Raw genomic sequence first — 15,980 nt, 5'->3', positions numbered from 1 at the left:
TAGTGGAGCTAGGGCAAAGGTCAGGGGGTCACTAAAAACACTGGAGTTCATCATCTGGGGACCATGCATACATCTACAACCATTAGTTAAAGAGAAGAATCACAGATTTTCAGCTTTTATCTTTATCTATCTATCTCCAACAAGAAGTACAGAATTTTCATTTATAGTTATTCGGCGAAGCGCTGCTTCCTAAAGTATGAACTCTTTATTCAGCAGGTGACGTACTTGCACTCCTCGTCCAGCAGGTGGAACAGCGCTGTGGGTTTCTTGCTGATGAGGTTGAGGCAGCCGCTGTTGTCGATGTACTCGATGTTGTGCCAGATGATGCCCTCGGCCCTGTACTCCTCCTGCAGAGGGAAACACAGAGGAAGGAATACTTTGGGTTGGTAGATACTTTAAAGGCAAATATGTTCTGGGAAAGCTGTTACAGAGAAAAAGGAACAATCTGAGGGTTCAGTGTCTTTTTTTCGGGGACATTTTCATGACATCGTCAGAAGACAGGGTCATTCCTCACGCATGTTAAAGTTAGGCTGAGGAACTTCAGTCTCAATGTACCACGGACGTCCCTATGTGACCTACGTCAGTAAACGAGACCGCCAGCGAGAAGATTGGCCGTTTGTATAACGCTTGACATCGGTGCCACCAGGTCGAAATCTGGCAAAGACCAACGAAATCATGCAGGTTCACCAGAGTCCAGCTCAGACTCCAGCAGGGCCTCCTGCCAGGAGCAGAGCTTTGCCTCGCTGCTCCGCCGGTCCCTGCTGTGAGCCAACTCCCGACACCACGCTGCTGGAGACCCAGGCCGTGTTGCTGGGCCCGCTGGAGCGAAAGGAGGCACAGGGAAACCAGAACCAGGACTGAGCGGGGCTAACTGTCAGACCCTGCTGCAGTAAGAGGAGAAGTTTTGTAAAGGGACTCTGGTGCTCAGAAACATTACCACTTTTGTCCGCAGGGACCGCCAAAATCGACACAAAATAACTGTTCCTCATGGTGGCTTTATGTAGTTTTCAACAACTATCAGGTGACAGACCTGCTCTCAACTTGACTAACAGGTACCCGACTTGTGCATACTCTCTGTGGTATGAAACCAAACCAATGCTTCCACAGGACAAAACATATCTGAACCCCCACGATGAAAACACCTGGCTGCTTGTAGATTATCAGTAAAACCACAGTTAATTGGTAACATCGATGTGGCCCCTGGGGCCAATGACAACTGAGGTATATGACCCGTGTCCTCTTAAAACCCCTATGGGAGAAACCAGTGAGAGACACCAGTTACAACCCCACTGCCAGCTGGGAGGAACAGTGTGGGGGGGGGGTGGAAGGGGAGGTTTGTGGGTAACGTTCTTCTCTCCCTGGAAAGCTACTGTTGAGATACATTTGAAGGTAAATAAAGAGGTCACAGTGTGTCTTACTGTTGGACTGCTGGAAAAGAGCATGCATACTCAGCAAACACAAAGTATAACACTAAAACTTAAGGGTCAGCACTGGCGAGGCAGGGAGCCATAGCTGAACAAAAACAGAAGAAAAGGAGGGCGTTTGTCTCAGAAAAATCAATAACAACAATGATTAAAATCGCTTATGGCAGCAGCCTCCAGATGCTGCAGGGCTCTTTACATCTCCCAATCCCAAATGATGGAAAGGACAACACACTGATTTTGTTGTTCTTAGAGCGTTGCCAGTAGTTAGATGAAAAGCAGTGGGATCATTAGGAACAAAAGGATTTATCCCTCTTGGAAGCACGAGTGTGATTAGAAAATCTTATGCCGACATGTCTGTTCAAGATTAATATCTTATGTGCAACGTTGACAAATTGCTCCCCTTAGGAAAATACATGTACTCAGTACAGTTAATGGTGTTTTACACTGATGTTTATTTAGCATAAATGGGAATATTTTGTGCAGATGGTGGTGGAGGAACAAGTCTGATCCTATGGGTCCCATGAATATGCTTTCATGAAAACCCACCCAGAAGTTCATATTTCCAATGTGCAACTGCTATCATGGACAAAGCTGTTTTTGAGGCGCTAGACAAAATCAAGCAAACTTTATGAACCTCTTTTCAAGACAGAAGTAACAAATACATTTACAGGAGAAAGAAAAGAGAGCGACAGAACAGCAGACAGAGAAGACAACAGAATACAAAAACAAGGAGATAAAGTATAAACCATAAAATATACAAGTTGTGAGCTCAAGAAAACGAGTGGGTTTTATCTCCAGATGCTTTTTATTGGTCAATTCCAAATTCAAGAAACAGATTTAAAAAAAGGTCAGGGGAGCAAACAAATCATTGGGAATCATCCTCTAGGAATGATAAATATTGACACCAAATCTAGCCCAAGCAGAGCCGATACTGTTTACGCAGACTCAGGGCGTACGGGGTGGATCAGAGGATTATGTTACTAGAGAGTATAGTCAGGTCTGGTATGTCAGCATGGTACAGAGGTCTTTCTGTACGAGCTTGCTCGTCTGGTACAGACTGCCGTGAGGGTTATTGGGGATCCATCCCACATTCTCCACGTCGAGTACGAGCTCTTGCCCTCCGGTGGGCGGTATAGGGTACCTTCATGTAAACTTAACCGTTTTAAAAACCCACCTGGGCCTTCCTCAATAAGTATTTTGAATAATGTTGCTGGAGGCTGAATGAGTCGTGCAATAGATTCATGATACGATGTGGGGGTCGTGCAAATATGTTCTTATCTGATTGTACAATATATGCAATGTGCTCTAGTACATATGGCTTTGTTTGACTGTTTTTCTTTTATTTACTACTATAGAGGCAGCTATAACGATAAGACAATATGTTATGTGTCATATCATGTATGCAGCATTTAAATCCAAGACAAATGTCCCTATGGGGACAATAAAGTACATTGTATCGTATGTTGTTGTCTGGCCTGGTGATTGGAGGTATGCAAAGGGGAGAAAGTAAGAAGACAAATGACTCCACCTCCAGCATCACAGGACGACCAGCATGCACAGGAATGTGCATCGGGTCTAACTGTAAAATAAGCTGTAAAGGTGGCGGTTTTATGCGTGCATAACAAACAGGTTTGTGTGTTAGTATGTGCACACTGTATTTGTACGTGGTGATGCATGCACGTCTCTACCTTTGCATGCTGGTACCCTTTGTGTATGTAAGAGCGTGTGAGTGTGTTTTTGAACGAGCATTGTGATAATGAAGGAAAAAATATATTTTGACGACCTAATTACTAAAAATGAGCCGACAGTCAAGTATTTAAGCTTTCACACACATGCGGCACATCTGCCCTCTCCTCCGTTTTTCAGTTCTGCTGAATCACCGACGAGGCATTCGGGACATGTGGTGCGTTTGGTTTCACTCAGGCGTCGCACCGGATCCAGCAAAACAAAAAGTGAGCCATGACAAAATCTTTGCATGGCTTTTGTTTAGAACTCATCGAGCCGTGCACTCACAGATAACTGACCCAGTTCATCTGGCTGACTTTGTTGTGTCTGTGAGAGAGTTTGAGGACAGATGTGTTGACTCAGAGAGACAATTAGATGCAAGACACACATTTACAGAGATAAACACACTTGCACCCATCAGCCGTTTCATTACATACATACTCTACGTAAACAGACGGATGACTGCAAAGCTGTGGCCCAGCGTGTGAGGCACGCAATGAAGGCGGTTCAGTTAGAAGGAAGGCCGAGTGGCTGCGAGCAGAGTTTCATCATAAAGAGCCAGCAACGAACAAACAGACGTTTTTTTATATGACCTCTGACCTCACCAGCTGCTACAGTTTCAACTGAAACAAATCGTTCTTGATTAGTCAATCTACAAAAGGCCACTATTCTTATAATTCGATGAATTGTTTCATTTATTCTTTTTGGCAGAAATGACATTTTTGCTGGTTCAAGCATCTCAAATGTGAAGATTTGCAGCTTTAATGTGCATTTTTTTTCTTTCTAGACAAAATGATGAATCTATTAAATGAGAAAAAAAGTAATTGACAATGAAAGTAATCTTTCTTCACAGTCCTCATTTTGAACATGTCTATTTATCACTTCAACCTCTCTAAACAGCGACTGCAACTAAAGACCCGGCCAAACAGAAACAGGCAGCAGTGCTCTGGACCCTGAGGGCTGCCTCGTAGAGTTTACAGAGAATGGAGACATCAAATGAAAACACTGCAGCAGATCGAGGTCAGACTTCTCTGAGCTAACAGAGGAGACACAGTGAGACGACAACAGCACAGAATAACTCAGGAGGTCTCAGAGCGCACGCACTGTTGAAAGCAGATCTCGTCTGGTTTCAGTCCCGTCAGCAAAGATGAAGCCAAACTGAGCAAAAGCTCACCGAAACGCGAAGACTTTAAGTAACAAATACTTATGAATCCTGGTTTCCATTAAGGCATGGATGGAATTAAAGAGCCAGTGTGCAGCTTCTCGGGGAATCTATGAGCAGAAATGTAGTATAATCTTCATAACTATATTTTCATTAATGTATAATCACCTGAAACTAAGAACCATGGTGTTTTTGTTAGCTTTAAATTCATATGGGACGGGGTTCTCCTCACAGAGTCCGCCATGTTTCTACAGTAGCCCAGGACAGACAAACCTAACACTGGCTCTACAGAAAGCCTTTTGAGTTTTTACCGAACCTGAAGGCCACCGTAGTTCTCCCACACAGGTACACGTTAACGTAGTCTTGGAAAGGGAGGAGTGGAGGAGTATTCAGTAAAGGGAGGAGTGGAGGAGTATTCAGTTGGTTGCAATCTGCTACCAAACCACTAGATGCCACCGAATCCTTCCCACTGTCCCTTTAAGAACTATTTTGAGGTATTTGTAATTTATTTAACTAATTCCATTTTATGTAACTTAATTCTTAAACTCCATTACAACTCAGAGGCAAATAGTGTTTACTCCCCTACATGTATGTTAAAGCTAAAGATAAACAATACAAGATATTAATGATGTATTAAACTATCCAGCAGTATACAAAGTAGCCTCATTAAAATGAGCCCCAACGTAACCAGCTTTAACAGTGTAAGTGATGCTTACACAATCATTATAATCCAATATACATTCATATTCCCTGATGTCTACTATTTGTCTAATTAATCATTTCTAGAGGACGTCCCCCTCAGTGTCCCTAATACAAGCAATCATTTGCAAAACATCCTGAAATAAATTAGGAGAACGGACCCTTAAAGTGTCCACTGACTACTTTCAATAGAGAGAGACATACAAGAAATTGGGAAACAGTCGCAGATGTTAAAAATCTATAAGCAATAAAGACCCCAGGACGTCCTGCTGCGCTGAAGAAAACAGCGAGTTCTGATTTGACGTCGTCCCTCAAACTGTTAGTCAGCTCTGTGTCTGTTTTCTGCCGGGCAGGGAGGCTGTGAGTGTGTCCGTGTTACTATTTCTCTATTTCTTCTTTCTTTCTTCATTTCTATTCCTCCCTTCCTCAGCGCGCTTGTCTCTTGTTATGACAGCAGAGTGTTTTTATTGAGCAGACAGGACGATCATGAGAGCTGGAGCAGCTCCTGGTGGTTTCAGAAAGTGGTCAAGTGGTAGAAAATGTACAGAAAACGGTTAACAACAGGTTTTCACTTTAGTTTGTGTGATTTGTTGCTGTAGCTTACTGGAGATCAGTACGATTTATATCTATTTTCCATATATTAATGTTCACACCAGGCTTGCTGTTCTGCAGCGCTTTATCCTCATTTTTTCAGATTTAATTTAAATTTAGTCGCAGGGATCATGTTACATGTTTACAAGGCTTAAAGTTACGAGTTAGAATACTCGACTGTGATTTAAGGCTTTTACAATTCAATGGCTCAATAAAGATACGGTATCCGTATCAATTCATCACATCTCATCATAACACAAAGGCCTCAGTTTACATGTCGGCTGTATCCAGTGGTGTGTTGGTCATACTATAGAATCATGTGTTGCTTCTGAATAATACTGGTAGTGTGTTATTGCCCCATATCGTTCAGCCCTAGTTGGCATTTAACACACTCTTGAGTTTTGCTTTTTGTAACCAGCATGACTCACAAAAATGACGTCAAGGAATGAGCTGTGCTGATGGTAATAAGGGTGCAGAGTGTGGAAAATCTGCATCAAAAACTCCAACTTGGCTTTCCTGATCTACACCAGTATAACCATAAATATAACCCCCCCCCCCCCCCCAGGACTTACTTGTGTATATACTTATAGACAATGAACTCAATAACAGTGGGCATCATCATGAAGGTAGACTTGGCCACATGTTTTTTATTTCTTTACGGATATCTCACGAGTTAAACACGATACCGTGTTTGCCTAAGGCGGTGGCGGTCCTGTGTTTTCTTTCTTTGATACACCGTCCTCACACAGACAAGAAATCAAGCACCGATTGGCATGTTGAGTGTAAACACTGGAGTCGCACACACACACACACACACACACACACACACACACACACACACACACACACACACACACACACACACACACACACACACACACACACACACACACACACACACACACACACACACAGGGGCTGTGGTTGGTGTGGTCCTATTAGCTTTGGCTGCTGTTCCGAAGGTAAACACACACGCTGCTGATAAGAACAACTGATTGGCTTGGAGGAGAGTGAAGCCCGGAGGAAGCAGAAGAGGAAAATCCCACTGATGGAAAATCACCTTTCAAAGTCAGAGTGACGGACAAAGAGAAAGCAGCGGTTCACGCTTGAACAATTTCAATTGTTTTGATCTTCATCATAACTTTCAGCTGAATACTTCTTAGATATTCACCTTCAAAAGGTTCTCTATACGACATTTAGACCATTAATATAGCAGTAAACTACTATTTTCTATGTAAAGATATGTGTCTCCCTCTCCTCTCACACATATTTAAATAAATCATATGCTCACAGTGATCGCTGTTTCCTCCCACAATTAATAAAAACGTAAACACAGTGACAACAAATATAGACACATTTCTAAAGATGGCTCGCTACCATGTAAAGATATTTGAGGTAAGCAGACGGACAAATCTGGAAACTTCATCCCCATTTTGGGTTATCAAAAGCCATGATCTTCTTTTAAATGAGTGCATTGCCATTTTTCTAATATTTTGGTAATAAACTCACAACAAATAACAAAAAAACACAGTATAATACCGTTTTAGTTTGTTGAGTTTATGCAAGACAGGAAAGTTTCTGTATCTTTTAAACGGTAACTGAGTGCCAGCAGCCAAAGGCTCAACGCGATGCGTCGGACAAGGTGTGGAGTGCTTTCTTTCCTCGAGACGTCAAGCCGAGGGTAGAGGGGGCCCGTGAGCGTGAACTGCACAGCTTTATTCAAACAAACACAAATCAGTAGAGATCTGGAAACCCTCGATGAGGAAGCTACACCAACCTGCCTCAGAGGGGCCTCAGAGCTCAGCGGCCACCTCAACTGTTGTCCTGTCAAATAAACGCGAGACAGGCCGAGAGCCAAAAGTTCGGAGGACCCCAGTGATTAAAGGATAATAAACGTGAACTCTGGGCGCCGTCCTGTGAGGGCGAGCGTCTCAACAGCACTTTGACACTTATTAGTTGAAAATAACAGGTAAAAAACCACAACCTTCAAGCGAAAGGGTCAATCGAAAGAGAGATAGAGGAGCACCTGCTGCCACAGAGTGACAGACAACACAAACATTACATATTTTACAGAATCACAATGCAACAGATAAAAAGCTCCCGTCTCCTTTTCAGTTTTTATTGACCAATATGATCAGATGCATTGTTTTGTGTTTTTAACGGCAATTTATTCCATATGTTTTATAATGAACATTGATCGATTAGACTGACAGTGCTGTAGTTTAATTTCTATATTTTTATTGTTTATGAAAAGTAAAAAAATGTTTCATTGAATTCTATTGATGCCTTAATAATAATTATCTTAACTTCCATCAGCTTCAGCAGTGAAAACCTCTGGATGTAAAATTAAAGCCCCAGAGTGCTAAACCGTCAATTCTTCATTTACAGTTTGTTAGTACATGTTACATCCTGCAGTGTGTGTATATGTGTGTGTGTGTGTGTGTGTGTGTGTGTGTGTGTGTGTGTGTGAGGACCCTGAGGGCGAACTGTCAGACACAGATAACAGAACCATTAGAGGCTTCGGCAGCCTGTGATCTTCATTGAGGTTGAAGGGACGTTATTGCACTCGTTTACTGAAACACTGCTCTTTCTCATTTGGCCTTCAGCGACGGGCCCGCCCGCTAACCTGCCGCGGCCTATCAGGGCTCAGCACGAAGCGGGCGAGAGCCGACAGCTTCTGTGACACAGTGCAACCGACTGAGACTAATTATCTCTCTCTTTTTTTCCCCCTCTTACAGCTTTCTTACTTGTTCTATGGATATGTTATTAAGTGGTTTGAAAGTGGGAAAACTGAATAAATGAATATAACGAATACAAGATAAAGCTGGTCAGGGATTAGTGGTTCAGTAATCGTCCTTTTCAGTGGAATAGTGAGCGTAATCATGACGCTGACGTCTCTCTGATCAGCGCAGACGTTACAATGAAGAGAAACAGTGATGAGATTTACACCGGAGAGCGAGGCCATTTAGAGGCATAAAAAGTAAACAAACAAAGCAAACCCAGTCAGAGAAAATGCACAAAAAGCTAAAAGCGTTAGCTGCTTTTAGCCGTCAGGAAACAAGCAGCTCTGCTTGACTGCTGCACTATAACCCGGCCCGTCGGCCTCCTCTGGTCATGCAGCACTTTTCCTCTGACCTTTTTCACTTTAATGGGTGTGCGTGTTAACTTGATCGAGCTACATAATTACAGCTGCTTGTACTGTAATGTCAGAGGGAACGTGGCTGTCCAGCACAAAGCACTCATACAGTACAAGGGAACGTTCAACCGGCAGAGACCGGCTGAACTGAAAGGTCTGATGATGTTAGTTTGGTGACAATGTATTATGAAGGTTTTTGTCCTTTTCTTGCTTTCAAGCATGTGACCATTTTGCGACTGAGATGTTTTTTTGTATTTATAATTACTTTAACCAAAGATTAATAGGGGTTGGCCCCAAGACGTATCTACAGGCCATGAACGGCAGAAATGTAGAGAACGCTAGTTGAACTGCACACTGGGCACAAAGAAGTAGTTTCTTATTTTTGAGTAGTAACTTGACACTTAGGTTAGGTTTATGCAACAAGACCACTTAGTTAGGGTTAGGACGTAACTTAAGCTGCAAACGTGTGACTCAATCGAATAACATCACGTAACATCGTCAGTAAAAAGCACTCAGCTTCTAGCTTCGGTCCCCTGAGGAAAACGCCGGTGTTTTTGTCTCATCCGTCGCCCTTCTTTCCCGCCCTTAACGTGACGTGACGGAACCCAAAACAGTCCGGTTTGCTCCGGCCGAAAGGGAGCTGCTTGGTATTTGCTGGGCTGTTATAAACATGGCAGCCGGGCGACAAACTTTCTGAATTTACAGTACACAAAGTATCTGTATCTGAATATATTTGAGGCACAGAAATAGGCAATGCGATAAGGGAATCATATTTGACCAGCACTGTCTAGTTTGACTGTTAGATCTGAGTTTTGGTATAGCGAGCCCCGCTGCCTTGTGATACGCTGACTTCATTTGCATAAAGGTGCAGTTGAGTCATGACTCTATATATACTAGCCGAGCCGTATCCATCCATAGAAAGGGGGGCCTTGTGCATCTGTATCAGGACGCCGAGGGAAACTGCCCAAGCATCGGTATTTGACGCCCTGTTAGTGTTGATCATAAAAATCACAACAATAAAAAACGCCTGGAACCGACTGAACGTGATAGACTGATGAAACATGGCAGTGATGTCACACATTTGTTTGCATTCTGTCAATGAAAGCAAAAAAAAAACGTAATCCTCATATACACTTGGGAGCTATTTTGCAGTTAGAGGAGTACAGCTGGTATTGGAAAACGATAATTTGTAATTGTAATTTATTTGTTGTTTGTATTTCTTATTATGTAATCACTACAATTTAATTTGCTTTATCCATTACTGTTTACAGGTAACTCCTGTCTTCAGCCTTTATTGAAAGTAGAAAATGCTACAGATCAGAGAAAACAACCAAGACGTGTGAAAAACACCTCAGACAACATGCACAGCTTACAAAGGCAGCTCCTCTCTCAGTGTGTTAAACCGGATTGCACTGCGCTCAGAGCTCTCCACTGAAGAGGAAGTCATCTCTTCAGTCAGGAGCGCCCATTCATGCCTCCATCAGCGGAACCAATCAAAAGCATGAAGGCGTTTTCTGAACAGCGGGTAACAGTCACAATAATGTGACGCCATTATGACGTCATTACGATAGCGAGACACACCGGAGCGAGTCACGTATGAATGTTTCTGTGTTGTTAACGTCGACAGAGAGGCAATAAAACACAAACATGCAATGATGTCTTATCAGCAGCTGAAACAATAATCATTGTCTGGAGAGGAGAAGAGAGGAGAGGAAGGGAGAGGAGAGGAAGAGTAGAGAATATGACTGTACCTGCTCTAGTTTGAAGATGTGCTGGTTGAAGTAGTGCTGCAGTCGTTCGTTGGCGAAGTTGATGCAGAACTGTTCAAAGCTGTTGTTCTCGTAATCCTCAAAACCAAAGATGTCCAGGACTCCTATCGACAGAATCTGGTGAAAAAGACAGACAGCTCAGATTCCTTTTATATTTTACACATTTATAGAATCAAGACATGAAAAACTGCCAGCATCAGTAAAAATGTATCCTGATGGTCTCATTCTTTACAGCTCCAGTGACCCAGCTGTCCCCTGGGTGTCAATAAGATTCATGCCGTCATATATCCTTAACATGCACCATCCACTCAAAGACGGCCTTTCATTATGAAATGGACTGTGAAAGCTGTTTCCAATTTAATTCCGCAGCGTTTTATTTCTCTCTGAGGGGCCTTCTTTCTTCTTTTCTTACAAACATACACGAGTGCACGCATATAGCTGCACGTATGAACTGTTATCTGCACACAAGAACAATGACCCTGACAGAAAGTGCAACCTCATCGACCCCCTGACAGCATCGAGGGACGGCACACACACACACACACACACACACACAGACAGACAGATGATGTCAGTGCCAAGGGAGGCATATACACACACACACACACACACACAGCGCAGGGGCAGCAATGGACCACAGGGGGTAAACTGAGCTAAGGGGAACTTGATGCCATCTGCCCAAATGTTCTTGGCACACACACACACACACACACACACACACACACACACACACACACACACACAGAATGATCTGTTTTCTAATCCGTTAGATGCCCCCACAGGGTTTGACTTGCCAGCTGCCACTCCAACACACACACACACACTGCTATACACACACACACACACACATACACAGACACACACACACACAGTGGAATCTTGATATCACACCACTCCCTGCCTCTGGGAGTGGAGGAAGCCAGAAAGCAGAGAAATCTAGTCTTGACAGACAGACAGGCAGATGTGTTTGACAGACAGACAGACAGCAGGACGGGGAGAACGAGTCCGACAAATGAAGGTGAGGAAAGACAAAACGAACAAAGAGAAGACATGAACGGGACAAAGGGATGTGTGTTTTTATATTTCTCCTCCAGACTGTTTGCATGTTTGCAATTTTTGGAGAGACTTTCATGATTGGCCCTCAAAGGGTTGAACGATAAGCTCGGTTGAACGATAAGCTCGATCCCAATGTGTTGTTACTGATTTCATAACATTCAGAGAGAAAAATAGAAGGAGATGTCTGGCTCCTGGACAGATGTTGTGGCTGTGAGCGTGTACATTAATAAGTGTGTGTGTTTTCAGTCCTACCTTTGACTTGTCCTCCAGGTCCTTGTTGTTCAGCAGGGCATGGTTGGTCCTGAACACAATCCAGTCAAACAGCGCGCTGTACAGTGACTTGGCCATGGAGTCCCTCACCGTGCCCGCCTACACACACAGCACACACACACACACACACAACACGTTAGTTTCTTCCTGATCAAAAACATATGGATTTTTAAATTCTGAACAGGAGCCAATACTGTTTTATCACTCTCACTCTCAGCCTTACTGAAGAACACTGACTCTCCGCTGCTGCTTGACCATTTTCATTTCACTGAGGTGGTTGGGAACACTTACGCAACCAGTTAAACACTTCCTAACCTACTTCGTTAACCTATTTCTTTCGTTGTACTTTATTGAGTGCTGCTCCTTTTCTTCAACGGCATAATGGTAAAGTCATTCTGCAGATTGGTCGACTGTTATTGAAGGTGGCTTACGACATTTCATTGCATCAAACCCAAACACCTGCCAACTGAGGCGGCTTCTGGTCAGAGCAACGAGACGAACACAACATTAACGTCCTCTCTGTCTTCACCTGAAGGGACTCACTGAGGGAACTAAAAGATCCATAACCCGCCCCCCCCAAAAAAAGGTATGCTGAGCAATTGATCCATGGATACTGCTATAAATCAAATGAGACTGTCAATAATTTGGTGAGGGACACTATTGAAATTTAGGTTCACAGTACTGCTGACATTTAGTATAATAATCAATCAAATGACTGACAAGAAATTAATCACATACAACTATTTAAGTCATTTATCACTAAAAAATACCAGAAATGTGCTGTTTAAGAGGATGTGGGTCTGACAAAACAAGAAATCTGACAGTAATGATGATGTTGTGACATTTATTGCTTTTTTCTGACATTTTATTGACAAAAGAAAGTTGATTAATTGATAATGAAAATACTGGTTAGCTGCCTTTTGACCCATACATACTGCTTAGTGTCAAATCCTTAAGGCCTAGATAGACATTTAAGCTTAGCTGTCTTACCAGAATTCTATTGAGAAATATATTTATTGTAATTTCGGGTTTTTTTTATTTCTCTAAGGTAAGACATTAAGTTAGGTTTTCCAGCCACTGACTGATAAAGCGATTTCCCAAAGGCCAGATACCCCATCGTAGGTTTAGCTTGAAAATAATGAAAAACTATATATATATATATATATATATATTAGTGTTGTTAAGTCTTGTAATCAAGAATACTTCATACCAGAATTACACAAGAAGATCAATACTACTCTCGTATATACGCTTAATATGAAGCTAGGACCAGGAAGCGATTAGCTTAGCTTAGCATAAAGCCTAGAAGCAGTAGGGGGAAAGCTAGCCTAGCTTTGTCTAAAGAAAAAAAACTCTTCATTAGCATCTCCACATTTTACTACTTGACATGTTATTTCTCATGTAATTCAATCTAATTAATGTTAAATCGACCAGCTGCGGTTTTACGGGGAGTTACGTAGCGAAGATGCAAGTGTTTTATTACCTTTGGACAGAGCCACACTAGCTGTTTCCCTTGATGCTAAGCTAAGCTAATTGGCCAGCTGGCTCTTTCTCCACAGTTAGCGTAACTTAACAGACATTAGAGTGGTATCGGGTACAAACAACACTATAGCACCAAGCTGTTAAAATGAGTACAAGAGAACAGTCAACCGGCATTAAAGAATCATTGGAACAACAGTATGAGCTTGAGTACCATACAAGTACCATACAAGTCTGATAGCAACTATGAAACTGTAATTTAGATATGGGAAACGCCAGGCTGGTATTATTAAATTGTTCAAGGTTTATAACAACAGCCTCTTTGTATTTAGAGGGTAAACACGGGGTTGGTGTTAAAGCTCCCACACTGCTCACAACTCTGAGTTACTGTTCTTAAGGTTTGGAGTCTTGCTGTGCGAAGTGCTGTTATATTTGAGGTGTTTTCAGTCAGGAGCCAGAACTCTTAAGTGCCTCCAGACCGGCAGATCACTACTTGGACAACTCTTTTTATGGATCGCTTTTGATCCATAAAAACCAGCTCTGCCAAGAGGAGTCATTATTACGCCTCAACCAGCCAAAGAGCAACTACGCGCTCTCCTTAGACATGATGAAAGGCATGCTAAGCTAACATAAGCAGACTTAAATGGAGACTTGGAGCACGTGTTATGACTGAATGAGGAGTGGAACAAGGCAAAAGGAATCTGCTTCAACTAGGTCAAACATTTTCATGGCAGGAACACCCGAAATAGTCATGTGCATTACAACAGAGACCCCAATTTAGAAAGACTCTGTGTAATCCAATCAGAGAAGATTTGATTTGGCAGAGATTGAATATGGGTGAAACTGAAATCCCACTGCTCTTTATAAATGCCACAACACCGTGACAAGGGCCCTTTGGATTTCACTCCAAACAGGATGTTTGACTTTGCTTGTGTCAAGCTGGTTGTCAGAAAAGGAGTCTAACCCTGGTTTCATACCAAACGTGTAAGAGTGCATAAATCAATATCCTCCTTCCAAACAGCTCAAATACAACTGTTCTGACCGTAAATCAGTTTGTAATGTTCTATCCCGATCTTATCCCCCGAAGATCCACTTGGATCGAAGCGTAGAGTTACATAAATCCAGGAATTGCTTCTCTACAGTGAAATTGGAGTCATTCTTTTTTAGTTCTGATGTTGTCCCCATGGGGACTCTATCTCCCTAAACTCATGAAATACAGTGACAGAAAAATGGCAACACGTGTAGATGATATCGAAACAGCTGAACAAGAATAAGAGAAGTGAAACAAAATGGCACCTCAGTCGGATTATTGGACTGAGATCATCGAAAGCGTCTCACAGTTTGAAATCCCCCTTTTGAATGTTAAAGACTGTAAGATAAACATATGACTTGTCCAACTCATATTAGCTTCAGCTAAACTATGTAAAGTAGATTTTGTCCCTCATCACTTTTATTGATTTGGATTTGAGAATGGATCTCTTAATGGCCAGCAGAAGAAATGATTACATCCACTGAAACTTTTGCAATGTTCACCTGATGACTTTTTTAACGTATCTTTTAATTGATTTGGTTGAATGAAGATTAAAATGAAGCTACATTTGCCAGAGGAAGTTGGTCTAAAGCTCGCTAAAAGAATGATCAAAAACAGGCACTCCGACTCAAACTACAAGGACATTAAAACTCAGTTATGAACATATTCCTCTCTTTCAGAGGCCTTTGTGGGTCACTGTGAACCCGGTCAACCTCAGAAACATCGCCTGCTGAGGCCACATAAAGCCAACAGCCGTGATGAAGCAGAACTGTACATTTTAAAAGCGGCCTCTTCACTCTTGCATTATTGATTGTTTATGGTATTTTTAGCAAGCAGGATTCGTGACGTCCCCGCTCCCACAAAGTTATGCAAGATTGTTATGAATTATACAACATTTGAAGAGAAGAATCCCATTTTGAATGCTTCAGCAGGAACTCGGGGGATTGGCAGAAGAGATGTGAACATCAGACATGCTCACCGAGCACGAATCAGCTCTGTGTTTGCCATCTGATTTAATTATTCAACACAATGGGACCAGTTAACAACTATAGGAGGGAACATGGCTGGAAGCAAATGGTTTGAAAATGTTTAACTGGAGGGCCACCCAAGAAACGGACCAGGAGAATTAGCAGGACTTCATCAGAGACTTGTGTAACGGTGGCCCCTTGAACCAGGTCTCAGTGATCCTACGGTTCTGCCCGGGGGGGGGAAAGTTGTTGTTGTTCTCTTTCGTTACATTTCTTTCTCCAGAAAACCACAGGAGGTGTGAAGCAGCAGCATGAGCTCACGCTGCACGTGGCCTGCTAGCTTCCTCGCTGCAGGGTGTTTTCGTGTGTGCGTGTGTGTTTCACCGCAATATGCCAACCTGCATGTGCTTCTAATTTGTATTTATGGAGTTGTTGTTTTTGTCTAACAGTGTACATACATTACAGACATTTTACAACCTCTCAGCAATGGGGGATTACCTCTACACTCTCACTTTGAGGCTTCAACACCTTTGACAGAGTTTCTAATAGGATGCAGAATCTTTTATATGAATGAGCGTCTGATGCCCCTCCCCCCCCCATCACTTCCCCTCCCCCACGTCTGTTTTTTAAACAGGAAGGAGGAAGTGGTGGAGTCATATTATCTGGAGCCA

At 42.6% G+C, this 15,980-nt stretch overlaps 1 protein-coding gene across 1 annotated transcript in view; it reads right to left on the bottom strand.

Annotated features, from left to right (window-relative positions):
• LOC306698651 (unconventional myosin-IXAb-like) overlaps positions 1–15,980 on the bottom strand; it is a 126,364-nt gene that overhangs the window by 31,246 nt on the left and 79,138 nt on the right. Inside the window, exons 10-12 of the mRNA XM_079163067.1 lie at positions 11,815–11,931; positions 10,489–10,623; positions 226–347 (exon numbers count right to left, since the gene is read on the bottom strand). Of these exons, the coding sequence (XP_079019193.1) occupies positions 226–347; positions 10,489–10,623; positions 11,815–11,931 (374 nt within the window). The remainder of the gene's footprint in view (positions 1–225; positions 348–10,488; positions 10,624–11,814; positions 11,932–15,980) is intronic.

This window comes from Pholis gunnellus (assembly GCF_910591455.1).
Source record: "Pholis gunnellus genome assembly, chromosome: 7".
NCBI lineage: Eukaryota > Metazoa > Chordata > Actinopteri > Perciformes > Pholidae > Pholis > Pholis gunnellus.
Note: the sequence above shows the minus strand (reverse complement) of the source record. Positions and strands in the feature narration are given on the sequence as shown.